Source organism: Ochotona curzoniae, unplaced genomic scaffold, assembly GCF_017591425.1.
Source record: "Ochotona curzoniae isolate NIBS_2020 unplaced genomic scaffold, NIBS_Ocur_1.0 contig_3622, whole genome shotgun sequence".
Taxonomy (NCBI): Eukaryota; Metazoa; Chordata; class Mammalia; order Lagomorpha; family Ochotonidae; genus Ochotona; species Ochotona curzoniae.
The window spans coordinates 9104160-9131368 of record NW_024465926.1 but is presented as its reverse complement, the minus strand read 5'-3'; the positions used below and the strand labels follow the sequence as shown (position 1 = coordinate 9131368).

The following is a 27209-nucleotide window of genomic DNA, read 5'->3' as shown; positions in this document are numbered from 1 at the left end:
ATGGGATTAGGCATGAACAAAATATGCTCCACTTCTAATGCAGATCCCTGCTAATTAATGGCCCAGGAAAAACAGCAGATGGTGGCCCAAATATTTGGACACCTGACAGCCCAGTGCTGGCTGTGGTATCATCTGGAAAATAAACTAGCGGAAGGAAGATCTCTATAATTCTTTCAAAACAAATAAATATAGCTTATATATATAGTTAATATATATATATATATATATATATATAGTTTAAAGCAACTTTAGTTCAGAAACTAAACTAATTTGTTTCAAATTTTCTAAATTTCTTTCTGCAAACCTATGACCAAGACTGAATGTCAAGAATTCTTAGAAACATGTCTTCAGAGTATGTTCCTCTGAATTCATTTGCAGTAATATTGCCGAGACCATTTTCTCTAATACAATAACCCAAGACAAACTAAAATAAAAATGAGTAAAACACACATCCTTTCCCTGTTATTTTTAAACTCATACTTCACACGCCTCCTCCCTCTGCAGCAATGGCAGCTACTTCATTTGCCTGGAGTTCCTATCAGTCATCTTCAAGCCTGTGAACTAAAACATGATTCCATGCTTCTCTGGATGGAAAAAACTCCACCATGTTGAGCCCAAGTCTTAGTAAACACCGATTACTGCAGTGCTATCATCCTATGTGTTCATGTGCATTCAATCAAACTGGAAATGGGAAATCTCTCTTAAGACATTGTTCATCTGGCTGGATCACAGAACTCACTCACTGAGAAGTTCATACATCAAGGACAGTCCCAAGGGCATGCAGCACATTCTGAGCAGCAACAATGTTGTCACCCTCAGAATTTAGGCCAACTAATTTACACGCCTTGTTATAATATAACTGGACTATAAATGAAAATAAGTAATATATTTTCCTCAGACCAAGTTTAGCTTTGGATTAGGGAAGTTTCAAATCACTTTCTATTATGCTACCCTCCACTGGTCTCTCCCAGCATGCTAGACAGGTAGCATCTAAAGCAAGGCTACAATAGCCACATTTCACAAAGTTCACAACAGGCTAAGCAACATGACTAAGGTCACATAACTTACAGACAGTGGAGTCTGGTTCTGAACACAAATCTGATCTGAACTCAGCTATACTTTATACCAATGCTTTTTGACAAAACATAAACATTAAGGATGTTCACGATTATCAAAGAAGACATCAGTGGATCTTCAAGAACTGGCTCCTGTTGGGATTTTCGACCAACTATAGAACACGCTCTGAAGAGAGAATATAACAACAACCACCCATGAAAAAGCGGTTATCCAGTGAAAAACTGTTGCCTACCTGGCTCTCTGAGAGACCAATTCCTGGACGTGACATCTTGTATTCCGCAGGTCATATACAAGGATTGAACCGCTGACCAGTCCAGCATAGAAATACTGGCTTTCATCGAGACACCAGCAACAGCTCCAAACAGGCCGTCCAGTATTGTAAGTCTGCACCACAGTATTTGTCTCCAGGCTATGACATTACAAGAGATTTTTATAACCAAGCATTAAGAAAACCACATGGTGGGCCTGACGCAGCAGCCTAGTGGCTCAAGTCCTCATGTTGCCAGCACTGGCATCCCATATGGACACTGGTTTTAATCCCAGTAGCCCAGCTTCCCATCCAGCTCCCTGCTTGTGGCCTGGGAAAGCAGTCAAGGACAACCTAGCCTTTAGACCCTGCACCCATGTGGGAGACATAGAAAAGACTCCAGACTCTGGCTTCAGACTGGCTCAGACCTGGTTGTTGAGGCTGCTTGGGGAGTAAATCAATGGATGGAAGATTTTTCTGTTTCTCCTCCTCTCTGTATATCTGGCTTTCCAATAAAAATAAATAAATCTTAAAAAAAAAAAATCCATGGCAGGGGCACGTGGGAGTGGTGTGCATAAAGGCAGCAGTGTTGTCCTGTAACCATTTAAGCCACTGCCTTCAAAGCATCCCATATGGTTAATATGGTTACCAGTTCAAATCCTGACAGCTCCTTGTCCTTGTCTTGCTAATGGGTCTGAAAAAGAGCAACAGATGACTTTTGAAATAAATAAATATTAGAGCAGGTTTTATGGCTTAGTAAGCCACGCCTGTGGTGTCTACATCCCCATAAGGGACCCAGTTCTAGTTCCCAGCTGCTCCAGTTCTGATCCAGCTCCCTTGCTTATGGCCTGGGAAAGCAGTAGAGAATGGCTCAAGTTCTTGAAGTTCTGCATCCATGTGGGAGACCCAGACGAAGCTCTTGGCTGCTGGCTTCAGACCAGTTCAGCTGTTATCATCACGACCATTTGGGGAGTGAACCAGAGAACTGATGGTATCTTCTTCTCTTTTTGATTCTGCCTTTCCAATAAAATAATAAAATACGTATTTAAAAATAATATTTAGAAAAACAAAACTGTTTTTACAATGCACATAGAGTGTGCAAAAAGAAAAAAAAAAGTCATCAGAGCATCTAAGGACAGCTAGGGCCTTGTGAGCACCCTACAATTTTTTTAGGAGGTGAGGGGGAGAGAGAATTCACTCCCTAACTGCCCACGATAGCCAGGGCTGGGCCAAGTCAAACCAGGGCGTGAGGAACTCAAGCCAGGTCTCTCAGGGCAGGGCTGAATTACTTGCTGCCTTCAGGGATGTGCATATACAGTGAGCTGGATGTGAGAGTGGAGCCAGGACTCAAACCCAGACTCTGACATGGTGTCCTAACCAGCAGCTTAACTCTTACAAAAGCCTGTTCCCAGTGAGTATCTTCGCTAGGTTTGTTAACCAGTCAGAAGATGATATGGTAACTTCAAAGTGTCATGAGCTAAAGTTTCCCATCTGCTATCTTTGTATCATTTGCATGGATTAAGACGTATTTTGAACAAATATAATTTTACAGATATGGGATAGTACCTGAATACTTTTGTAACCTGCAGTGTGCACTCTGAGAAGCAATACACTTTAAATGGACTACAGAAGATAGTGCATGCCTCAGATCAAGAAAAGAACGGTAAGAACATCATAATAGTGACAGTAATTCAGTGGTGGTAGCACTAAGCAGGAGGGGTCCCATCTTCTATCATAAAGTACTCACCTGGTCAGTTTAATTGTATTGTCCAAGGAAGCAGAAAGCAGCAAGCCTTTAGACCGGGTGTTGAAAGCCAAACCACGGATCTGTTTGCTATGCATCGGAATATATTGAGTGCTTTTCATGTTGGCAGTACTCAACATCCTAACACCAAAGCCTGATAAAGACAATATGAAACAGATCAGTAAAAGTCCACGTTGGGCAAAGCATGCACCTGTCTTGGCATACAGGTTCCAGGAAACCAACTGATAAAACAAAAAAAAATTCCTGTCTTACAATTTATTTTAAATGGTGTATGTATCCAAAATATCCACTAACAAATAAGCAATTTTACTGTATACAAAGCAATAAACTACCAATATACACAGTAACTCCTATCACAAACATTACAGAGTCATTTTATTTGTATAAAATTGCAGAAGATGCAAACTAATTTACAATGATTAAACTCAGATTGGAGATTGGCCTACTGGAACCACTCAAGTTGCAGAAGGGACAGCAAATAGTAAAAAAAAAAAAAAAGGGGAGAAAAATAATTTGTCATCTGATCAAGTTATGCTACATTATCTGAAGTGGAATGAAACAGACGACATCTCAGAATCCAATCAATGTCTAACATTTGTGGGAGGGGGACAATAAAAATGTGCACCCTTAATTTATTTGTTACTCTGTTCTCTTACATAAAATTACATATTCTGTAATCTTAGTTACATAAAAATATGTAATTTGTTAACTTCTAGATTAAAGACAGCCTTCAATCACATGAACTACTACAGGAAACCAAGCAAGATGAAGTTTACTGTGTTCTCTCCTGGAACAAAATTAGGAAAGTCAGCAAAAAATAAGGAACCCATGAGCTTTAAATCGACAACGAAATTCGACCACATGTCTTGTTAATCACCAAGATAAAAAATGCAAACTAGCACTGCAGGCTAGAAAGCAGTCAGCTGCAACGGTAACAGACAACACGAAGAAAAAAGGACCGAGCAGCATCAAAAGAAATAAAACATTTTTTCCAATTTGTGGCAAACTTTCATTCAATGATAAATCTTTTTCTTGGGATATAAAGAATATGAAACAATCCTTTCACTTTTCCTTAAAAAATGAAATCTCCTGATGGCCTCTCAACTCACAGCTTCTCTCAGCAAATGGAGAACTGTATGATAATCTAGGATTACATTCTCAACCATTTTTATCTAGATTTAGGAACACAGTTGTGAAGTATTTGAATGAAACTTTAACAATCACTTATTTATTTGAAAGACAAAGAGACACAGAGTCAGAGTTCCCATCCATTGGTTTACTATTCCCCAAATGTCTACAGTAACAGAGTTGGGCTAGGGCAGAATGCATAAGCCAGGAACTCAACCCAGGTCTCCACGGATCTGGGAGTGACCCCATCATCAGAGCCATCACCACTGTCTCCCAGGGTCTGCATTAGCAAGAAACTGAAGTCAGGAGCCTGATAAAGAATCCAACCCAAGTATGGAGATGTGAGACATAGGCTTTTTAATGCTTGGCTAAATGCCTACTCAAATGAAGCTTTTAAGCAGGGAAACAAAGAAACAGGGTTGAGGCAAAGGGACTCAGTTGGCAGAAATCATTTGTTTAACATAATACAAAGAAACATTCAGAAATAATTTAACTGAGCAAGCAAAGAGATTTGATTTTTAACATTAAGACAACAGTACATAAAAACCACAAAATATTTTGTGAAAAAATTAGTATAGTGCTAATAAGGCAATTAATATACTTCCCCAAATTCTCTCTTGGAATTCATCAACTTGAAGACTACTGAAAATAAGTTTGTAATTTCGTTTTTACTTGAATTAGCCCCTGGGGAAGCATTCTGTCAAATGTTTCTAACCTAAAATGTTTGTGTTGTGGTTTCACAGATTAAGCTGCTGCTTGGAACACCATCATCCAATATCAGAGTACCAGTTCACATCTCAGCTGCTGTACTTCCAAACACAGCAGAAGACGGCCCACGTAGCTTGGCTGTCACCCAAATGGGAGTTTCAACATCCTGGTCTCAGCCTGGCCCAGCCCTAAACACTGTGGCCATTCGTGGAGTTGACCAGTGAATGGAAGATCCCTGTGTCATTGCTATGCCTTTCAAATACATAAAATGAAACTTTAAAATAAAATTGTAAGTTGAGTGGGATATATACAGAGTGGCATTATCCTCCTTGGACTACCACGGGTAACCTATGCTTCATACCCCATTCTCTTCTACTTCATCATGATTACCAGCATTTCTCACCCCTGATATTTACAGATTGAAGGCAACAGACACTATAGATATTTTTTTTCAAGTATGAGGAAGTATGTGATTAACAGAAAGTTAACAGGAAAAGGTGATTTGTGAGTTGTAGTCAATGCTCACTTACTCCTAAGTCCTAGAATCTCGAAAAGCAGACAGGAAAGAAGCAAATGGAGTCCAACAATGAATGTGAAGGCTGGAATTCTGGGGGTAGTTACCTGGAAGGAACGAGGCCTGAGGAGAAGGCTGCGACACCACCAGGCAGCTAAGAGAATCACAGTATGCCATGATCCGGCAGTTTCCTGTCTGAGATACTGGGAAGGTCTTCTCGAAGTGGTATTTGTGCTGCCCCTGGCTGGAAGGCTGGCAGCCCAGGGACTGTGCCTGAGAGCCTCCGGGCTGCTGTAAAGTCTGTTCCCTATGTTGTAGAATCAGGGTTTGCAAGTCCTAAAATAATTACAACTTTATAAATGAAAGGCTTTTTTCATTTAATAGTTACCTCAAACACAATCTCATGATCTAAAATAGAAAAATAAAAATATCACCTCAGAGAACTGGCAAATCTATAAAAAGTTCTGGTCATTTTGCCTAAAGCTCTCCTGATACTGGGCAATTTGTGTGGAATAAAATGACTTCAGCTCAGCCCCAGCACAATGTCTCAATGACTAAATTCTCACCTTGCAAGCATTAGCATCCCACATGGGTCCCAGTTCATGTCCCAGCTGCTGCACTTGCCTTCCACTTTCCCTGATTATAGCCTTGGAAAGTAGCAGAGGATAGTTCAAAGCCTTGGGACCCTATACATGCATAGGAGACGAAGAAGTTGTGCCTGGCGCCTGGTTTCAGATCGGCTCAGCTCTGGCCGTTGTGGCCGTTTGGGGAGTGAACCAGTAGATGGAAGATCTTTGTCTCTCCTTCCAAAGAAAATAGAACAAATCTTAAGAAAAAAAAAAAAAAAAAACCTTGGGGCCCGGCGGCGTGGTCTAGCAGCTAAAGTCCTTGCCTTGATCGTGCTGGGATCCCATATGGGCACTGGTTCTAATCCTAGTAGCCCTGCTTCCCATCCAGTTCCCACTTGTGCCCTGGAAAAGTAGTTGAGAACAGCCCAAAGCCTTGGGACCCTGCACCCACATGGGAGACCCAGAAGAGTTCCTGGGTCCTGGCTTCGGATCAGTGCAGCTCCAGCTGTTGTGGCTGCCTGGGAAATCACTGGATAGAAGATCTTCCTCTCTGTCTCTCCTTTCTGTATATCTGACTTCACAATAAAAATAAACAAACCTTTAAAAAATACTTAAGTTCAAGTCTAATTTTTATATTGTTTATTATTTTAATTTTCTTCTGAAATTCAGACAGCAGCAACTCACATAAAATGCCCACATTTTGGACAATGCTCTAGTCAGAAATAAAAAACTAGTCAAGTTTACTTCTAAACAATTAGACAAACACTACCCATATTTGAGATAAACCTAAGTAATGTTCAGATTCCTTAACAACTGCTATTCCAAAAGTTTTTAGGAAAAGGGCAAACTTACCTGAATACGATTCTGCAGTTTAGTGCATTCATTAGTGAGGACCTCGAGCTGCAGCCGGCACTGGGCTGATTCTAACTCAGCATGCTTCCTAAGCATTTGCTCCTTCAGTAAGGAACTAGAGGGAGAAAGCCAGCAAAGCGAGATGAGGATGGGGTTAGATCAGCAAGGCCACGGACTTCCCATCAAGAGGGCACAGTAAATACACACTATGATGCACACTTTGCTGAAAACAGATCATGATAATGAATAAAACATACAAAGATTTCTTTTAAGGGCCTGGCGCGGTTAAAGTTCTCGCCTTGAACACGCCAGAATCCCACATAGGTGCCTGGTTTGTATGCCGGCAACTCTGCTTCTCATCCAGCTCCCTGCTTGTGGCCTGGGAAAGCAGTCGAGGACAGACCACATTCTTGGGATCCTGTACCCGCGTGGGAGACCAGGAAGGTCTTGGCTTCTGGCTTCGGACTGGCATAGCTCCAGCCATTGGGGAGTGAATCATCATCAGACAGAAGAGCTTCTTCTTTGTCTCTTCTCTCTGCATATATGATTTTGTAATAAAAATACATAAATCTTTAAAAAAAAAAAACAAACTTTGGGGCCCGGCGCAGTGGCGCAACTGGTTAAGGTCCTCGCCTTGCACGCCCGGGATCTCATATGGGCACCGGTTCTATTCCCGGTGGCCCCACTTCCCATCCAGCTCCCTGCCTGTGGCCCGGGAAAGTAGTCAAGGACAGCCCAGAGCTTTGGGACCCTGCACCCGTGTGGGAGACCCAGAAGAGGCTCCTGGCTTCTGATCGGCATAGCATCGGCCGTTGCGCTCACTTGGGGAGTGAATCATCATCGGACGGAAGATCTTCCTCTCTGTATATCTGCCTTTCCAATAAATAATAATAATAATAATAAAAAAAAAAACCAAACTTTGAAATCTAGAAACTATCAAAAAGTAGCATACAGGACTAAGCCCATGAGCTAAAACTTTGGCGTTAAACCAAGCATCTGTTGCCTTTGGTTCACTGGAGGGACCCAGCCACCCAAAAGTGGAGAGTTCCTGAGTACCTGCTAACTAGGGTTTGCTTGTGTTTTCCCAGAAACAACTGCAGTCTGTGTGGGTGCCTGCTCATAACGTAAAGCCCTGTACCCCATCCACTGGAGGAAGCCCCTCCAGTAAGACAACCTCGCAACCTCATCCTGAAAGATCCATCACCATCAAGGAGACAATGGAGGAGGAAGAGGCCACATCCCTCCCAACACTGGGTGACATGGGGGATTTTAAGAGATTGGCACATCAAGCACAACTGTCCCTGACTTCATGATGCATTTGATAAAACAACTGAATGACTGATATCCTGGAATACTAATAATCTGTGGAAAAGATTATGCTTTTTGTCCCTAAAATTTCCTGATGGATCCTCAAAACTATGGCTCATCTGACCTCGGAAGTGCAGCAACTCCCTCGAATACAACACTGCCCCTGGAGAAGATGGAACCCTTAGTGCAACTGCTCTAAGAATTGAAAAACTAAATTTGTTTAATATTCCTCTTGTTCTACTACAGGTCAGGAGTGCAGAGAAATTCCCCACCTTCTTACAATGTTTGAGGAAGACTTTAAGTGTAACTTATTTACAGATAACAAATTCTTAATAGCCTTAGACATTAGAAAAACCATAAAAATTTGTGGTGGGATCCAAGAACAACCCTGACACCCTCTTAAAAGGAGGGTGTGTGTATAGAGCAGCAGGGGATCTCAGGGTGGACAGGAGCATGAGAGGAGGTCTGTTTCCTAGTCCCGGAGACTCCCAGAGGCCTCCCAAGTGCTTTTACCACAGAAGCAAAGGATGCTTTGTCGAGGACTGTCAGTATGGACACCAAAAACCGTATCCTGACTGCCTAGGAGATCACTGGGAATATGAATGCCCTCAGAGGCAGAGAACTCTGAGGTCAGTCATTTCCTATTGGATTTCCCACACGGGATGGTAGCAGCCCAAAACCCTCTCATAGGGTCTGGTGACATCGGAACTACAGCCAGGAGCCCCAAGAGGCACTCAGAGATCAAAGGATTGTAAATTTCCTTCAGGACTCAGGAGAGGAGCTTTCTCAGGTTCTTATCTAGTTCCAGCCTTGGATCCCAGCACTCTCTTATACCAACCACTAGGGTTGCTTGTGAGCCCCAAAATTAGTTCAGATAATCAATGACTAACAAAGGTCAGATAGTTGATAATCATTCAGCTTGTACCTTACTGATCAGGCTTCCCATCTGGCTTTTCAGATAGACAGAGACACTCACTGACATAGATAGTCTGGAACAGCCAGGGAAAAGGCCAACTAGCCTGTAATCGCTCAGCCTATACTTACTGGTCAGGCTCCCTATTCGCTTCTCCTGGACTTTACTAGGTAGGATGCAGAGTTAAATTGTTGGGGATTTCCCTGCTCACCTGCCTAAAACTTTTCTATACTTCAATTGTTAAAATGCAAAGTTCTATAAAACCATGCTTAATCACTGTATGCTGCAAAGTTTAAATTGTGGCTTAATATTCTACCCCCCAAAAATTGCTCAATTTATGACTGTTGATGCTAAGCCAAAATGTAACTGCATAGAAACTTTGATGTTAAGTTTGTACTCAGCTGTTATATATGATGGATGTTAATGCTGATCCTTTCACTGTTCCTGTGCCACTCTGATTTAGGCTAACTCAAAAACAAGTTAGCTTGGGAAGAAAAAAAAAAGGTTTATAGCAGCTGGTTGTATATATACTAAAACTGAGATGTCAAAGAAGTAGTTACAGGATGTAGTTAAGAACCTGCATTTTCAAACATATTGGTCACTCAATACCATGTTAATTAACTTCATGATGTTGTTGATTTCCATGTTTCTTCCTGTTGAGTGATATCTCATTGAAGGGGATGAGATTCTGCCAGCTCTACTTTTAGACCAAGGAAGGTCTCCCAATGAAACTGTTGAATTTATTTGGACAATAAGATGCTGGACTCTCCGCATGGTCCATGCCCGCAATGAAGGAATCATGACTGGTTATGCACTGTACTACTGTAACAATAGGAGGAATTCAATATGAAGAGGGAGGGTTTGAAGAGAGACTGGGGGAATGCCAGAGCCTATGAAACTGTGTCATAAAATTATATAAAACAAATAAATAAATAAACAAAAGAAAAAAAAAAAACCAAGCATCTGTGATGAGGAATGTTAAAGCAACTAGGGATATGGGATGGGAACTATTTGCCACAGGTAAAAGGAAGGTCAAGGCCAGCTCACTGCCACAGCTAATGTAAATTACAGATTACACAAACAGGTTAAAGGCCAAGATTCTCCTACACTTGATCTTAGCCAAAAGGCCGAGAAGCGATGCCAAGGTTCTGCTAAAATAAGCTGCTATTCATGAGACACTCTAAGAAAATAATATCACAAAAGCAAAAGCAAATACTAACAAAAGGATAACAAATTAGAATTAAGGAAGAGGCTGACGCTGGGATCCTACATGGGCGCTGTTTCATATCCCAGCTGTTCCACTTCATGATTCAGCTCCCTGCTTATGGCATGGGCCTTGTATGGTGGCTTAGAGGCTAAAATCCTTGCCTTGAACGCGTCAGGATCCCACACTGGAGCTGGTTCTACTCCTGGCAGCCCACTTCCCATGCAGCTCCCTGCTTGTGGCCTGGGAAGCAGACGAGGGTGGCCCAAAGCCTTGGGATCCTGCACCCAGTGGGAGACCTGGAAGAAGTTCCTGACTCCTGGCTTCAGATCAGAGCAGCACCGGCCGTTGTCACCTGGGGAGTGAATCATCTGATGGAAGATCTTCCTCTCTGTCTTTCCTCCTCTCAGCATATCTGACTTTCCTTGAGCCCTAGCACCTAGGAGACCAAGAAGAAACTCCTGGGCCTGGCACAATAGCCCAGTGTCTAACGTCCTTGTCTTGCATGCGTCGGGATCCTGTGTAGGTGCCAGTTTGTGTCCCAGCAGCCCTGCTGCACATCAAGCTCCCAGCCTGTGGCCTGGGAAAGCAGTAGAGGATGGACCTAAGCCTTAGGAGTCAGCACCCACGTGGAGACCTGAAGAAGCTTCTGGCTCCTGGCTTCTGATCAGCTAAGCTCCACCCAATGCAGACATCTGGAGAATCAATCAGCAGATGAAAGATCTTTATGTCTCTCCTCTCTGCATATTTGACTTCCCAATAAAAAAAACTAATTAATTAAAAAAAAAAAGGCATCTTCTTACTCCTAGCTTCAATCAACCCAGCTCTGACCACTGTAGCTATTTGAGAAATGAACCGTGGACAAAAATATCTCTTCCTGTATCACCTTTTCTCTCTGTAACTCTGCCTTTCCAAAAATTAATTAACGAATTAATTTTTTTTTTTAAGATTTATTTTTATTATTTTTTCATTGGAAAGGCGGATATACAGAGAGGAGAGACAGAGAGGAAGATCTTCCGTCCGATGATTCACTCCCCAAGTGAGCGCAACGGGCCGATACTATGCCGATCCGAAGCCAGGAGCCTCTTCTGGGTCTCCCACGCGGGTGCAGGTTCCCAAAGCTTTGGGCTGTCCTCGACTGCTTTCCCAGGCCACAGGCAGGGAGCTGGAAGGGAAGTGGGGCTGCCGGGATTAGAACCGGCGCCCATATGGGATCCCGGGCGTGCAAGGCGAGGACCTTTAACCACTTGCGCCACCGCGCCGGGCCCAATTAACGAATTAATTTTAAATAAACAATCTTTTAAAAAGTTGACAAGGAAGAGACAAGTTGCCCTTATTTTCACGAATGACTCAAGAGAACTCACAATGTTTTTCCATTTCAACAAAGTTGTTGAAATCAAGGTACCAAGAAAATTAATCAGTGGGACTCTTTATATATCAAATATATGATTTACAAACATAATAGGAAATAATATATTTACAGTAGCAATATTAATGATGGCAATTCAGGAATAAAGTTAAAGTTATACAGTATTTTACCAAGCAGAGTATAACTGAGGAGAGACAGTACAGAAAATAAATGGCAGAATATTTTGCAATGTTCACAGCTGGAGAAACAAAGTTATCATGAAGATATTTCAAGTAACTCTATGAATTTGATGTTACTTAGAATCCAAAAATATTTTTTGAAAAAGATTTATTTATTCTTATTGCAAAGTCAAATATATGGAGAGGGGAGACACGGAGGAAGATCTTCCATCCAATGATTCACTCCCCAAGTGACTACAATGGCCAGTGCTGTGCCAATCCAAAGCCAGGAGCCCAGATCTTGTTCCCGGTCTCCCACAAGAGTGCAGGATCCCAAGGCTTTGGGCTATCCTTAGCTGCTTTCCCAGGCCACAAGCAGGGAGCTGGAAGGGAAGTAGAGCTGCCGGGATTAGAACCAGCGCCCATATGGGATCCTGGTGCATTCAAGGCAAGGATTTTTGCCTTTAAGCCGCCATACAAGGCCACTGCGCCAGGTGCCCAAAAGGATTTTTCATGGAACTTAAAAATTAACATGGAATAGCAGCTACTCAGAACAGAAAAACCAAATTTTAATTTCTGAAAAGCAGGGAAATGTAGAGCAGAGAGAAAGAAAATGACAGATCTGCACTCTGGCTCAATACCCAGGACAATTCAGTCAGACCAAAGGAAGGAGTCCAACCTCATACTCAAGTGGGATGTGTTATAGTGATTTAAGTTCTATGCCATTCGCCATAACAAAAGACAACCTTGAAGAAAAATAAGGTAAAAAGAGAAAAAGGAGAATTTTCCATCTAATGTTTCACTACTTAAACAGCTACAACAGTCATGGCTAGGCCAGGCTAAATCCAAGAGCCAGGAACTCCAACTGGGTCACCCACATGGATGGCTGGGGTCCAAACACATGAACCATCATCCATTTCATTCCTACATGCATTAACAGGAAGCCCAATCAGAAGTGGGGAGCCAGAAACTGGCATTGTGAAAATAGGATGCTGGTATCCAAAGTGGTCAGCTTAACCCATATGCCATGCCAGTCTACCAAACTCTCACTTGTACGGTGTGAAGGAAAACAAACCATGTAGGCCTCCTTTAGAATGCATCACATACGTATTAACAATAATGTAAGAGCCTACCAATGATCTTCATTGGTCAAGGCAAAACTCCTCACACCAATATTGGGTCATATATCTTTTTCATATGTGCCTATCAAAAAGGAAAAAAAAAAAAAAGCAGAGGAAACATCCCAGCTGGGCACACGTAACACCTACCTCTTGAGCTGCTCCTGTTCACTCGTGTCCAAAGCTCTCAGATTTCGGGCATAAAGAACAACGATGTCACTGTGCTTGGCTTTCTTATTGCACTAAGGAGCCCAATAGGACATAATTAGTATAAGCGTAAGGATTCTGCATTAAAACAGTTCATCCTAACCTATGTCCTTACCTGGGGACATTTTCGTACTTGTCCTTTGAGCCACTGAGAAATGCACTTATACCCAAAGAGATGCCCACAACGTAGTGCTGTCAGCCGGTGTTCCCCAGCATTGGTCCACTGTTCCAAACAAATCGTGCAAGTGTCCCCTTCTTCATCATCAACAGAAGCAGAAGGTGCGACAGGGCTGGACCCACTGCGAGACTGAACACAAAGTGGAAGGCACTCAGAAGACAGGATACGTAAAGTCAGTCTTAAGACAATATGCAATTCTTCCAGATTAGGAAGTATACAAAAATTATACACATCTAATGGAAAAGACAAAGAACCTGCAACACCAATGAATTATTTATCATTCCTTCCAGACTGTAATCTACAAAAACTTAGCACAAAGCATGAAAATACTGCAACTCTTTGATCTTAAGAAATTTCTGGATTACTTTTATCTTTTCATAAATAAAAACAGATAACAAAACATCAGTAACAAGTTTATACAAATTAAAAATTACGTTCATTATCAATTCAGGCTTTATATTTTGGCTCATGTGGATCAAAGAAAAAAAAACTAGGAAACTACAGAGAGGATATAAACAAAGACATATAAACATGGAAAACATGATTCCCTATATATATTTTTTATTGGCAATGCAGCTTTTACATAGAGAAGAAAAGACAAAGATCCTCCATCCACTGGTTCAATTCCCCAAGTGGCAGCTACAGTCAGAGCTGAGTCAACTTGAAGCCAAGAGCTTCTCCCAGGTCTCCGAGCAGGTGCAGGGTACAGAGGCTTTCCCACCCATGTGGGAGACCTGGAGGAAGTTCCTGGTTCCTGGCTCCTGATCGGCACTGCACCAGCTGTTGCACTCACTTGGGGAGTCAATCACTGGACAGAAAATCTTCCTCTCTGTCTCTTTTCCTCTCTGTATATCTGACTTTGTAATAAAAATTTTTTAAAAAGAACAATGATGTAAAGCAATTATAAAAACTGTTTACCATACAATAATCACATTGTCTTTGATAATTTGTAAGAAACACATTTACAAAATTTTCAGGCAGATAATGAATGCCTGAAACTGGCATTCGCGAACTTTTTCTGTTTTTACAGTTTTTATGTTAATATAAGAAAGTCAAGATGCAGAGAGGAGAGACAGAAAAGAAGATCTTCCATCTGTTCATTCACTCTCCTAGTGGCCTCAACGATCTGAGCTGGCCAATCCGGAGCCAGGAGCTTCTTCTGGATATCCCACACCAGTGCAGGGGCCCAAGGACACAGGCAATCCTCTCTATGCTTTCCAAGGCCACATGCAGGGAGCTGGATGGGAGATGGAGCAGCTGGGACACGAACCGGCGCGCATATGAGAGACTACCAGTTGCAGGTGAAAGATCAGCCAATTCAGCCACCACACCAGTACCAGGAATCTTTTTTTTTTTTTTTAAGATTTTATTTTTGGGCCGAATATGATGGCTCAACAACTAAATCCTTGCCTTGCACCAGATCTCATATTGGTGCTAGTTCATGTCCAAGCTGCTTCGCTTCCCGCCCAGCTCCCTGCTTATGGCCTAGTTAAGCAATAGAGGACGGTCCGAGGCCTTGGGACCCTGAACCCATGTGGGAGACCCAGAAGAGGCTTCTGGCTCCTGACTTAAGATCAGCTTAGCTCTGATCACTGTGGTCATTTGGGGAATGAACCAGCAGATAGATCATTCTATCTTTCCTTCTATATGTAAATCTGACCTGCATTTCTAATAAAAATAAATAAATCTTAACCAAAAATAAAAAGATTTACTTTATTATTTCTATGAAAAGTAGTGAAAGAAAGGGAGAAACAGATTTCATCCCTGGTTCACTCTCAAATGGCACACAGCCAGGACTGGGTCAGGACAAAATGCCATCTAGGTCTCCCTCGGCGGGGAGGGGGGCGTGGGGGGCGGTGCTAAGCAGCTGACGTCATCTTTTCCTGCATTCCTAGGCACAACATCAAGGAGACATATTGGAAATGGAGCAGCCCAGTCAAACCAGTGCTCCCACTGTAACCACTGGCAGGCTCATACTGTAACCAGTGCCCTAACCCACTATACCACAACACTAACCCCTCACCCTTGGATATCTTGCTGATAAACTTTGTACTTTACTAGCCACCTCTTTTTAAAATGAAAACTGAAGAGATACATTTCAAAGAATGTTTAAATTACCTGTTCGGAGGCAACCTTGCCTTCACCGGTACATGTAGCTTCTTGCTCGGTTGAGACACCTCCTTCTTGCTCTGCCAAGTCGTTTCCAGAAATAACAGGTTACACACACACATACAAAGACATAAATTAGATATAAAAAGCCTAACTCACTAAAGCTCTTTTTTTCCCTTATGATTTAGTTATCTCAAAGGCAGAGTGAGAAAAAGGGAGAAAGATAGTGAGAGAGACCTTCCATGTTCTCTCCAGTCCACTCTCCAAATAGCTGCAATGGCTGGAGCTGGGCCAGGCTAAAGCCAGGTACCTGGAGCTTACCCAAGTATGCAATGTGAGTGGTAGAAGCCCAAAAGTACTTGGACCAGGGCCCAGTATGATGGCCTAGTGACTAAATCCTTGCCTTCCATGTGCAGAGATCCCATGTGGGCATGGGACTGTGTTGTGGGAAAGCAGACAAAGCCGGCCCAGGGCCTTGGCACTCTGCACCCATATAGGAGACTCAGGGCAAGTTCCCGGTTCCTGGCTTTGGATCAGCTCAGCCATTATGGCTACTGGGGCAATAAACCAGGGGATGGAAAATATTTATCTGTGTATATCCTTCTCTGTTTACCTTCCTTTCCAATAAAAAGACATTCTGTTTTTAATACATGTCAATTTTATAACTGATATAATTTCAGATTCTAATTTGTACATTTAACTTTCAAGAATTTAAAAATTATTCATTTATCAACTTACAGAAAAAATTCATGGAATAAGGATACTTTTTTTTTTTAAAGATTTATTTATTTTTATTACAAAGGCAGATATACAGAGAGGAGGAGAGACAGAGAGGAAGATCTTCCGTCCAATGATTCACTCCCCAAGTGAGTGCAACGGCCGATGCTATGCCAATCTGAAGCCAGGATCCAGGAACTTCTTCCGGGTATCCCACACGGGTGCAGGGTCCCAAAGCTTTGGGCCGTCCTCAACTGCTTTCCCAGGCCACAAGCAGGGAGCTGGATGGGAAGTGGAGCTGCTAGGATTAGAACCGGCGCCCATATGGGATCCTGGTGCGTTCAAGGTGAGGACTTTAGCTTCTAGGCCATGCTGCCGGGCCCGGAATAAGGATACTTTTAAGGTGAATCATCCTTTTCCATGTATCTTACATGATATTGGGCGAGATCTTTATTAAAAATAAATCTCTTAAAAAAAGTCCTTGGACCATCTTCTTTTTAAAAGATGTATTTATTTTTATTGGAAAGGCAGATATACAGATAGGAAGAGAGACAGAAAAGAAGATCTCTGTTCAATGGTTCACTTCCCAAGCAGCCATAATGGCCAGAGCTGAGCCAATCCAAAGCTAGAAGCCAGGAGCTTCTTCCGGGTCTCCCACATGGATGCAGGATCCCAAGGCTTTGGGCCATCCTTCATTGCTTCCCCAGGCCACAAGCAGGGAGCAGGATGGGAAGTGGGGTCACTGGGATACGAATTGGCGCCCATGTGGGATCCTGGCATGTGCAAAGTAAAGACTTTAGCAGCTAGGTTACCACACTGAGCCCTCCTAGGCACATTATCATGGAGCTAGATGGAAGTAGACCAGCTGGCACTTGAACTGGGGCTCTTATGTAACACTGGCTTCAGAGGCTGAGCTGTAATTCTCCCTGGAACATCAGTGGTCCTGCTAAAGCCATTGCTAATTGACAGTGTTTCTATAAAAATTACAACACTTTCCCCACATATGATTGGTGAATTTAATTCATTAATTTATTTAATTTTTTAATTTGTCAGACCCAGCACGGTAGCCTAGCGGCTAAAGTCCTCACCTTGAACACACCGGAATCCCATATGGGCGCCAGTTCTAATCCCGGTGGCCCTGTTCCCATCTAGTTCCCTGCTTGTGGCCTGAGAGAGCAACCGAGGATGGCCCAAAGCCTTGGGAACCTGCACCCATGTGGGAGACCTGAAGGAAGATCCTGGCTCCTGGCTTCGGATCAGCACAGCATCACCTGTTGCAGTCACTTGGGGAGTGAATCATCGGACAGAAGATCTTCCTCTCTGTCTCTCCTTCGCTCTTGTATATCTGACTTTGCAAAAAAATAAAATAAATCTTTTTTAAAATTTTATTTGTAAATTTTTATTTGAAACTCAAATTTACAGAGGAGAGACAGAAAGATTTTCATCCACTGATTCACTCCCCAAGTGGCTGCATCAATCAGAGCTTAGCCGATTCGAAGCCAAGAGACCCTTAATAAATATTTTTTTTAAATTTTGGATATTCTCAAATACATATAAAAGTTAGACAAAACAAAGACAGGCGCTGCAGTGCAGCAAGCTAAGCTACTGCCTGTGACGCTAGCATCCTGTACCCATGTCCCAGCTCCTGCACTTCTAATCTAGCTGCACATATCCGGGAGAGAAGCTGCAGGTAATCTGAGAACTGGGGCCAACGCCATTCGTGGGACAGCAGGATGGTGAGCTGGGCCCCTGGCCTCCAGCTAGCCCAGGCTGGCCGGGGCAGTGCTTGGGAAGTGAAGCAGTCGATGCAGGCCCCTTCTCTCTGTTGCTCCCATTGTCTGTTACTCTGCCTTTCAAACAAAGTTATTAAGTAAATAAATATTTTTTAAAGGTAGGTAGCATGTTAACCCACAAGTACTCATAATGCAATTAAAAATCATTATTTTGCTAATTTTATTGAACCCACATTCCACTGTTTTCTTTTCAATGTATTACTTAAACTCTAAAATGTCATCACACTATACAACTTGTTACAACACTAACTGATAAGGATTTTTAAACTATATTGTATCATTATCATAATTAACAAGACTAATAGTCCTTTAATATCCTTTAATCACCCAGACGTTTAACTTGTCTTTGAAATAAAAAAGAAAAGAAAGGTTTGGGCCCAGTGCAATAGCTCAATTGGCCAAAAAGAAAAAAAAGTTTATTTATTTTTAAAGATTTATGCTTTTATTGGAAAGGAAGATTTACAGAGAGGAGAGGAGAGTCAGGAAGATCTTCCATCCACTGATTCACTCCCCAAATGGCCAAACAGCCAGAGTTGGCCCTATCTGAAGCCTGGAGCCAGGCACTTCTTCTGGGTCTCCAACATGGCTGCAGAGTGCCAAGGCTCTGAGCCATCCTCTACTGCTTCCGCAGGCCAGTAAGCAGGGCGCTGGATGCGAAGTGGAGCCCATATGTTATCTCAGCACTTGCAGGGGAAGGATTAACCAATTGAGCCATCATGTTGGGCCCTGATCTTTTTTTTTTTTTAACATTTTTTTCAGACTAATGAGGTATTTAACAATGTTTAATGGGGATGAGGTTTATGAAAATTGTATCTAATTAGAGGTGATATACTGCAATCCATTTAAGCCCAACATCTTAAAATAACATATGTTAATACTCTTTCTGCTAAATTTAAGCTATCGTAAACTACCAAGAGCACCTTTAAGTGGATTTTGCACCTATTGATAAACCTCTGATTCTTATGGCTTCCTTGTTTTCCAGTATAAGAAAATGTCAGGCTCAACTTGTGTATCTCTGAGTATGTGGAAAGTCATTTCCCAGGGTGCCTTAGTCCTTTTTCCTGGGGAAAAAAAATAACAAGAAACCACAATCTGGGGTACCAGTGGGCTTTTATTTCAAGCAGGACATCTACTTTAGGATTCCCTGCCCACTCACCATTTGCTAAATAATGTCCCACCTTCACAACATACAGTATTACTAGGATGTTAGACAGGGTGCTGAATTTATAAAACTTTTTAAAACAACTTATTGGCTGTATAAAGGAATAAAAGTTCACAAAATGCCATTATAAAATAACTAACTCACTGGGTCACAAATGATATTACACTGTGGGACAACTATAGGCTGCGTAGTTGTCAGCATGGTAAATGAAATACTCACCTTCTAAAACGACATCTCCAGGTTGCTCTGGCTGGGCAACCACTTCTTCATTCTCTGCAGAGCTATCACTGTCAGAAGCAGAACCACTTGACAGAACCAAATTTTCAGGCACAGGATTCCTAGTGCCTGAATTATCAGTGGTATCTGACATGGGAGGCTGGGTCCTGCTCACCTGGAAATAAGCATCCAGTGGTGTTCTCAATCTATGGAAGCAGAGAAGACAACAGAATTATAGTACCATGAACCATAACCAACAGAATAACCCAGAGTAACCTGAAGTAAATCCCAGTCATTTAAATCTGTCTCCAAGCCGGATTTTAAAAGATGGCAGCTGACCTTGATATTATCATTTCCACTAACTCTGCTACTTTATCCCACACTGGAGCTTAACCTTTCCACTAAAAACCAATTATACTCATCTTTTGCCATGTGACAATATCTTTTTTTCTTTTAAAGATCTATTTATTTGTATTTGAAAGGCAGAATTACAGAGAAGGAGAGAGAGAGAGAAATCTTCCCTCTACTAGTTCACTCCACAAATTATCACAACAGCCAGAGCTGGGCTGACCTGAAGCCAGGAACCAGAAGCTTCTTCCAGATCTCCCATATGAGTGCAGGCAGCCAAGGTCTTGGGCTATCTTCTACTGCTCTCCCAGATTATAAACAGGGAGCTGGATTGAAAGTGGAGCAGCCACGGGCCCGGCGCGGTGGCACAAGTGGTTAAAGGTCCTCGCCTTGCATGCCCGGGATCCCATATGGGCGCCGGTTCTAATCCCGGCAGCCCCGCTTCCCTTCCAGCTCCCTGCCTGTGGCCTGGGAGGGCGGTCGAGGACGGCCCAAAGCTTTGGGACCCTGCACCCGCGTGGGAGACCCGGAAGAGGCTCCTGGCTTCGGACTGGCATAGTATCGGCCCGTTGCGCACACTTGGGAAGTGAATCATCGGACGGAGGATCTTCCTCTCTGTCTCTCCTCTCTGTATATCCTCCTTTCCAATGAAAAAATAATAAAAATAAATCTAAAAAAAAAAAAAAAAAAAAAGTGGAGCAGCCACGACTGGAACAAGTGCCCCATAAGGGGTGTCAGTGTTGCAATTGGAAATTAACCTGCTATGTTAAAGCTCTGGCACCAAGTGTCAATAACTTCAAAGGATTAGACAGAGGAATTTGTTTGCTGGTATTACCAGCTAAAAAGCAAATGTGGGCAAAAACATTTTGTTCAAAAATGGTCTCGTATGAATTCTCCCATGCCAGTTTGCCAGCCAGGGGGCAGCAAGGGTTCTGTGGGGGGAAGGGGATGCAGGCTTGAGTCGGGGGGAGAGCTAAGGGCATAGCACTAGTGGGCATGTGGGGACCTAGGAGCTCACCTCTAGGAAAATGGAGAAAACCTGGGGATTTCCCCACATGCTTGGTCCTGGGTGAGCTGAGGGGAGGGGAGAGCCCCAGGTCAGCATGCTGCTCTGGTGTGCTGGTGAACCAGTCCTGGAGAACTTCAATGGACCCAAATCAGGGGTGTGTGGAGGGCTAAGGCACAAAGACAGCACAAGTGCTAGGAGCTTGGGACTCTGGTAGGCGGACAGAGCTTAGGATAAGCACACCACCCACTGGGCTTCCAAAGGCTGGGCTGGAGAACCCCGGACTCCTGGGCACATGGATTGTAGATCAGGGAAAGCAGCAAGGGGATATGGAGTAGAGAAGACTGCTGTGGGATTATCTTGCAAGTGAAGAACGGCTCCTGAAAGACTCCAAACGACAAAAACACTGTACTTGCAGGTAAGCGAGGGGACTGAGACTTGGTGGTTTGGAGAGGAGAGATCGAAAGACCTTTATGGGACAGCCCGCATGGGAGATGGAGCAGGACTAGTTAGCATGAAGCATTGCCTGACCACGGCACACCAGCCCAGACAAAAGTTAAGGGTGGAGGCCTAGCAGGGCTAGATTCCAGTACCTTAGAATGTCAGAACAGGAGATGGGTCACATTAGGCTAGACCATGACACGAACCAGGTCTAGGGGTAGATTTTGTGTGGGATACATGTGCCCTACCCTGTGGAATTTCAAGTCCTGCTGGTTAGCTTAAGAGTTGGGGTGGTGATGGGCTGAGCTAGGTGCGACTATGGAACCCACTGACACTAATGAGTACTGGGGCTAGGAACAAGCTGGGTAGATCCAGGCTGCAGCATCCACATGCGCACCCTAAAACAGGAGATGGGGCGATCACAACATTCACCAGCTCATACAAAGGCCAGGAAGGGGCAGGCTATGCTGGGCAAGGGCATAGCACTGGTTGGCATGCGTGAGATCTGGATCTGGGAGTTGGCCAAGTAGGGGAACTTGGGAAACATTCCTGGTGGGTCATAGCTTCTGCTGGTGAGCATGTGGTCCAGGCCTGGTTGGCTGGCAAGCTTGGGTAAGGTAGCTTCATCTGTTGGCAAGTGTGTGGATTGGTTTTGGAAGGGGGTGGACTGGGCAGGGCCAAGCAAATCTTAGCCCACTGGCAAGTGCAGAAACCAGAATGGAGTGCAGGTCATGCCGGACTAGGCTATCACACCTACTGATAAGCATGAGCCAGGAATGGGAGCAGACTGAACAGGGCCAGGTTGCAGCACCCGCCAGCAAAAGTTAGGATTGGGGGCTGGCTAGGTCAGGCCAGGCTGCAGCAACCAAAGGCAAAGGCCAACACAGATGAGCAACTATGCCAAACTAGGTCAGAGCAACCACTGGCATGTGCAAGATCCCCATCCAGGCCTGGCTGGAGAGCTAAGGGAACGCCCTGGCTGGATTGTGGTTCCCACTACCAAGTGCAAGAGCCAGAATTGGGGCAGCAGTCATCTGGAAAAGTCTGCAGTATCCCTTGGCACGGGTGTGGACTGGATCTGGGATGTACCAGGCTGGGCTAGACTCCAGCACTGGTAATTATGAGAACCAGGGTAGGTGTAGGACGGGCTGGACTAGGTCTCTGCTCCTGCTCAGCTGCATGAGCTGTATCTCGGTGTGGACCAGGCTTGGCTAGGCTGTAGCACCCAATAGTAAGAACCAAAATGGGTGAAGGCCGGTCAGGAAAGGCCATTATTCCTGCTAGGACAGGAGATGGATCGAGTAGCACTGGCCCATGGATCCACCAGTGTGCACAAGATCTGGCATTGGGAGAGGTTCTGATAGAGGAGCTTCAGAAACTCCTCTCTCCAAACTACAGGCAGACACAAGAACCAAGACCGGGAACAGCCCAGACCAGAGGCAAACACTGAACCCCAATACACTATGGGCTTCTTAATCACTAGGCTAGTGCCTTAATAGTTTTTTCTCACCTTTACAATTAACACTTCAATTATGACAATTCATTTTCTTGTTAATATCTGTGGTTTTCAGTAGTATTTTAAAACTTCGCTCTTATTACAGCTTCATTTCTTTCCTCTCTCCCCTCTCCTCGTTCCTCTACTCCCTTCCTTCCTTCAAGATATATTTTACTTGAAAGTCGAAATTACAGAGATACACAGAGACAGAGACAGAGACAGAGGGGCCGGTGCGGTGGCCTACCAGCTGAAGTTCTTGCCTTGAATGTGCCAGGTTCCATGTGGATGCCAGTTCTAGTCCCAGCAGCCCGGCTTCCCATCCAGCTCCCTGCTTGTGGCCTGGGAAAGCAGTCGAGGATGGCCCAAAACTTTGGGACCCTGCACCTGTGTGGGAGACCCAGAGGAGGCTCCTGGCTTTGGATTGGCGCAGTTCCAGCTGTTGCAGACACTTGGTGGGGTGAATCATCGGACGGAAGATTTTCCTTTCCCCCCGCCCCCCGCCTCTCCTCCTCTGTATATCTGACTTTGCAATTAAAAAAAAAACAAAACACAGATCTTCTATCTGCTCATTCACTTTTTTTTTCTCATTCACTTTCTAAACGGTCACTATGACTCTTCCTTTCAAATAAAACTAAAATAAATCTTTAAAAAAAAAAAACACCAACCACACATCTCGAGAAAGGGGGCATTCTGATTGATGGGTATGACAGAACTAGTCATGGGCTCTGACTTGCACTTCACCAGTTCTACTCAGCTGCCTGGAGAGCCCACATCACTCTTCCGCTGAAGGACTGTGTACGTGGGTGGGATTTGTTCAATCATTAAACAGGTGACAATTCTGTCTTAACTCTCTCCACACTGCTTTTGATGAATTTCCAGGTCAGTCAAGCTGAGAGAGGGGTATTGCCTTATGTCTTTCCCAAAAGATGGCATAACTGTACACACCATGGCCAGATGCACTTGTGGTCTTCCAAATTCCCATTAACATGTCAAAGGCTTTTCAAAACTGCTGAAAAGGAGTAGGTTTATGACCCAGTGGTTAAAATGCCAACTTCCCCAAACTGAAGAACTTGAGTCTAATGTCTGCTCTGGATTCCAGCTTCCTGCTGGTGCAGACCCTGGGAGGACCTGCCACACACATGAAGACCAGGGTGGATTTCCCTCTGGCTCAGCTCCGGCCGTTATAGGACATGTGAGGAATGAGCCAATAAACAGACCCTCTGCCTCCCAAAGTTAAAAACAAAATAACAGAAAATGCCAACATCTCATTCTTCCCTTTTTTCTTCCCACATATCTTGTTATTCTACTATCTGTCTTGATAATTACCCAAGCAGGCCCTGCAGAAATGATTTCAGGCCTTCTGTGCTAGGCAACCTTTGAGTCAAGGACAACCTTATCATGGAGGCTTTCATAAAACCACCACACAGGTCACCCAGAAGGCATTCTCTGGGAAAGAGGCTTTGAAGGAGCGTCAATCCAACTGCTGTTCTCTATGCTTCCTGCTTAGCTGGGGCGAGAGATGCAACAGGATGTGCAACAAAATTCGTAAGAATTCAGCTACTTTTGTAAATAAGTCCTTGGATTATTATAAGCATTTGCTTAATTTCTAGTGTTCTGAAAATTTGACTTTAACCAATTTTGCCAATTGTTTCATTTTTTTTTTTAAGATAGACTTATTGGGAAGTCAGATATACACAGAGGAGGAGAGACAGAAAGGAAGATCTTCCATCCGATGATTCACTTCCCAAGTCACCGTAACAGCTGGTGCCATGCCAATCCGGAGATAGGATACAGGAACCTCTCCTGGGTCTCCCACAAGAGTGCAGGGTCCCAAGGCTTTGGGCCGTCCTTGACGGCTTTCCCAGGCTACAAGCAGGGAGCTAGATGGGAAGTGGGCCTTGCTGGGATTAGAACCAGCACCCATATAGATTCCTGGCGCATTCAAAGTGAGGACCCCAGCCACTAGGCCAACAAGCTGCGCCATGCCGGCCCCACTATGATCACTTTTAAAATTTACTTGAAAGGGGTTAGCACAGTGGCATAGTAAGCTAACTCTCTGCCTGTGTTGTCAGTAACCCATATAGGTAGGGGTTCATGTCCTGGCTGCTCCATTTTCCAGCCAGTTTCTGTCCTGGGAAAGCAGTGGAGAATGGCTCAAGTCCTTGCGCCTCTGCACCCATGTGGGAGACCCAGAGAAAGCTCCTGGCACCTGGCTTTGGATTGACTCAGCTACAACAGTTGCAACTATTTGAGGCGTGAACCAGTAGGTGGAAGATCTCTCTTTTTTTCTCTATATAAATCTGCCTTTAAAACTAAGGAAATTTTTCAGAACACTGTGCCACAATACCTGATTTTATTTAACTTATAAAAGATTTATTTACGGCCTGGCATAACGGCCTAGCAGCTAAGGTCCTCTGCCTTGCAGATGCTGGGATTCCATTAGGGCGCTGGTTCGCATCCCAGCAGCTCTGCTTCCAATCCAGCTCCCTGCCTATGATCTAGGAAAACAGTCAAGGACAGCCCAAGGCCTGGGGACCCTGCACAGAAGACCCAGAAGCAGCTCCAGCCTCCTGGTTTCGGATTGGCTCAGCTCCAGCCATTGTGGCCACTTGGGGACTGAAATCACTGGATGGAAGATCTTCCTCTTTGTCTCTCCTCCTCTCTGCATATCTGACTTTCCAATAAAAATAACTAAAGAAAGAAATCTTTAAGTCCAACCTCTGTCCATCCCCCAAGTTCCTGGAGAATGCACATTCTGGCAGTCACACGAAGGAAGAGAGGAGGAGAGGAGAGGGGCAGAGGAGGAGAGGGGGAGAGAGGAGAGGAGGAGAGAGGAAAGAAAGGAGAGGAAGAGAAGGGGAGATGGAGAGAGAGGGAGAAGGCAGGGGCTCAAAGATTTGAGTCATCCTTACTGCTTTTCCAGGCCACAAGCAAGGAGCTGGGCTGTAAGTGGAGCAGCCAGGATGAGAAGTGGCAACCATACAGGATAATGGGCCTACTAGAGAGAGAGAGTTAGCCTATGGAGTCATCACACCGATTCCATCAAATTAATAAATGTTTAAAACAAAAACCATGGGGGCCCGGCACCATGGCTAAGCAGCTAAAGTCCTTGCCTTGAACGTGCCAGGATCCCATATGGGTGCCAGTTCTAATCCTGGCAGCTCCACACTTCCCATCCAGTTCCCTGCTTGTGGCCTGGGAAAAAATCACATTGCCAGTCTGCAGCAGCACAGCACCAACTACAGGACTTACGTAGAAATCTTACCTGGCATTATCGGTCCTTTGCGACCCTCCAATTCTGGCTCTGCGTGAAGCAGCACCCCTTCTCCTTACTCGCACCGGCCCCACACTGTGCTCTGCAGTGGGTCTCAGGAATTCCAGCATGCCGTGAAGTCTCTGTAGCCCACTGATGAAGTTGCTCACGGAACCCAATGAAGCCTCCTGGAAATTGTGGTTAGCTGCAGGGATCTGCCCGTGCTGCTCAGGAGCTCCAGGATCCATGGTCTCCACAGGAACCTCCCCGGCAAGGCCCACTTCCTCTGGCTGGCTGACAGAGCCCTGGGGAGCAGGTGGAGGCAGGGGCACTATGAAGTGTCTGTGGCCTACATCTGTGGGAGGTGGCTGGAGCAAGGGGGGCATCCCTTGGCTGTCGGCCCCTTCGGCAGAGGTAGGCTGAAGCAGGGCTGCTTGCTCTTGCCTGTTCACAACTTCAACACGATTAGGCTGGATCACAAGTGATCCCTCTTGGCTGCTGACAACTTCAACATGAGGCGGAAGGATGAGAAACTGTCCTGGCCTGGTGACGAACACATCAGGAACAAGCTGTTCTGAGGCAGGATGTTCCACCTGCACTTGAATGTTATATTCCATTGCTTCTTGAGCCATCACTACAGAAACAATATTTATAAAAAGTTTAATTAGTGAAACAGACAAAACATCTTATGCAGCTAATATATCTCACCTTCCAGAATTTTATTTAATGTTATTATCAGCAAAAATGACGGCCTTAAGAATTTTTTAGGATTTATTTTTATTAGAAATCAGATATGCAGAGACAATGAGAGACAGAGAGGAAGATCCATCCACTGATTCACTCCCCAAATGGCCACAATGGGCAGAGCTTAGCCGATTCGAAACCAGGAGCCAGGAGCTTCTTCCAGGTCTCCCACATGGGCGCAGAGTCCCAAGACTTTGGGCCACTCTTGACTGCTTTCCTAGGTCGCAGGCAGGGAGCCGGATGGGAAGCGGGGCCCCTGCGATTAGAACCGGCACCCATGTGGGATCCTGACAGGCGCAAGGTGAGGACTTTAGCCGCTAGGCTACAGTGCCAGGTTCCAGCCTTAAAGATTTTGGTTATTTTTAATTTATTAACTTGAGAAACAGCAACAGAATAAGAGTTCTTGGTCCTGGTGCGGTGGCCCAGAGGCTAAAACCGTAACCTTGAACGTGCTGGGATCCAATGTGGGTACCATTTCTACTCCCGGCAGCCCCGCTTCCCATCCAGCTCCCTGCTTGTGGCCTAGGAAAGCAGTCAAGGGTGGTCCAAAGCCTTGGGACCCTGCACTCACGTGGGAGGAAGTTCCTGGCTCCTGGCTCCAGACTGGCAC

At 44.4% G+C, this 27209-nt stretch overlaps 1 protein-coding gene across 2 annotated transcripts in view; it reads right to left on the bottom strand.

Annotated features, from left to right (window-relative positions):
• The window catches only part of RFWD3 (ring finger and WD repeat domain 3), a 36911-nt gene that overhangs the window by 7253 nt on the left and 2449 nt on the right, over positions 1-27209 (bottom strand). For both annotated transcript variants that reach the window (XM_040982373.1, XM_040982372.1), the window contains exons 2-10: positions 25868-26489; positions 19316-19518; positions 15434-15504; positions 13253-13444; positions 13081-13172; positions 6861-6975; positions 5547-5775; positions 3072-3222; positions 1310-1486 (exon numbers count right to left, since the gene is read on the bottom strand). In XM_040982373.1, the coding sequence (XP_040838307.1) occupies positions 1310-1486; positions 3072-3222; positions 5547-5775; positions 6861-6975; positions 13081-13172; positions 13253-13444; positions 15434-15504; positions 19316-19518; positions 25868-26487 (1850 nt within the window). In that variant the 5' untranslated portion in view covers positions 26488-26489. The remainder of the gene's footprint in view (positions 1-1309; positions 1487-3071; positions 3223-5546; positions 5776-6860; positions 6976-13080; positions 13173-13252; positions 13445-15433; positions 15505-19315; positions 19519-25867; positions 26490-27209) is intronic.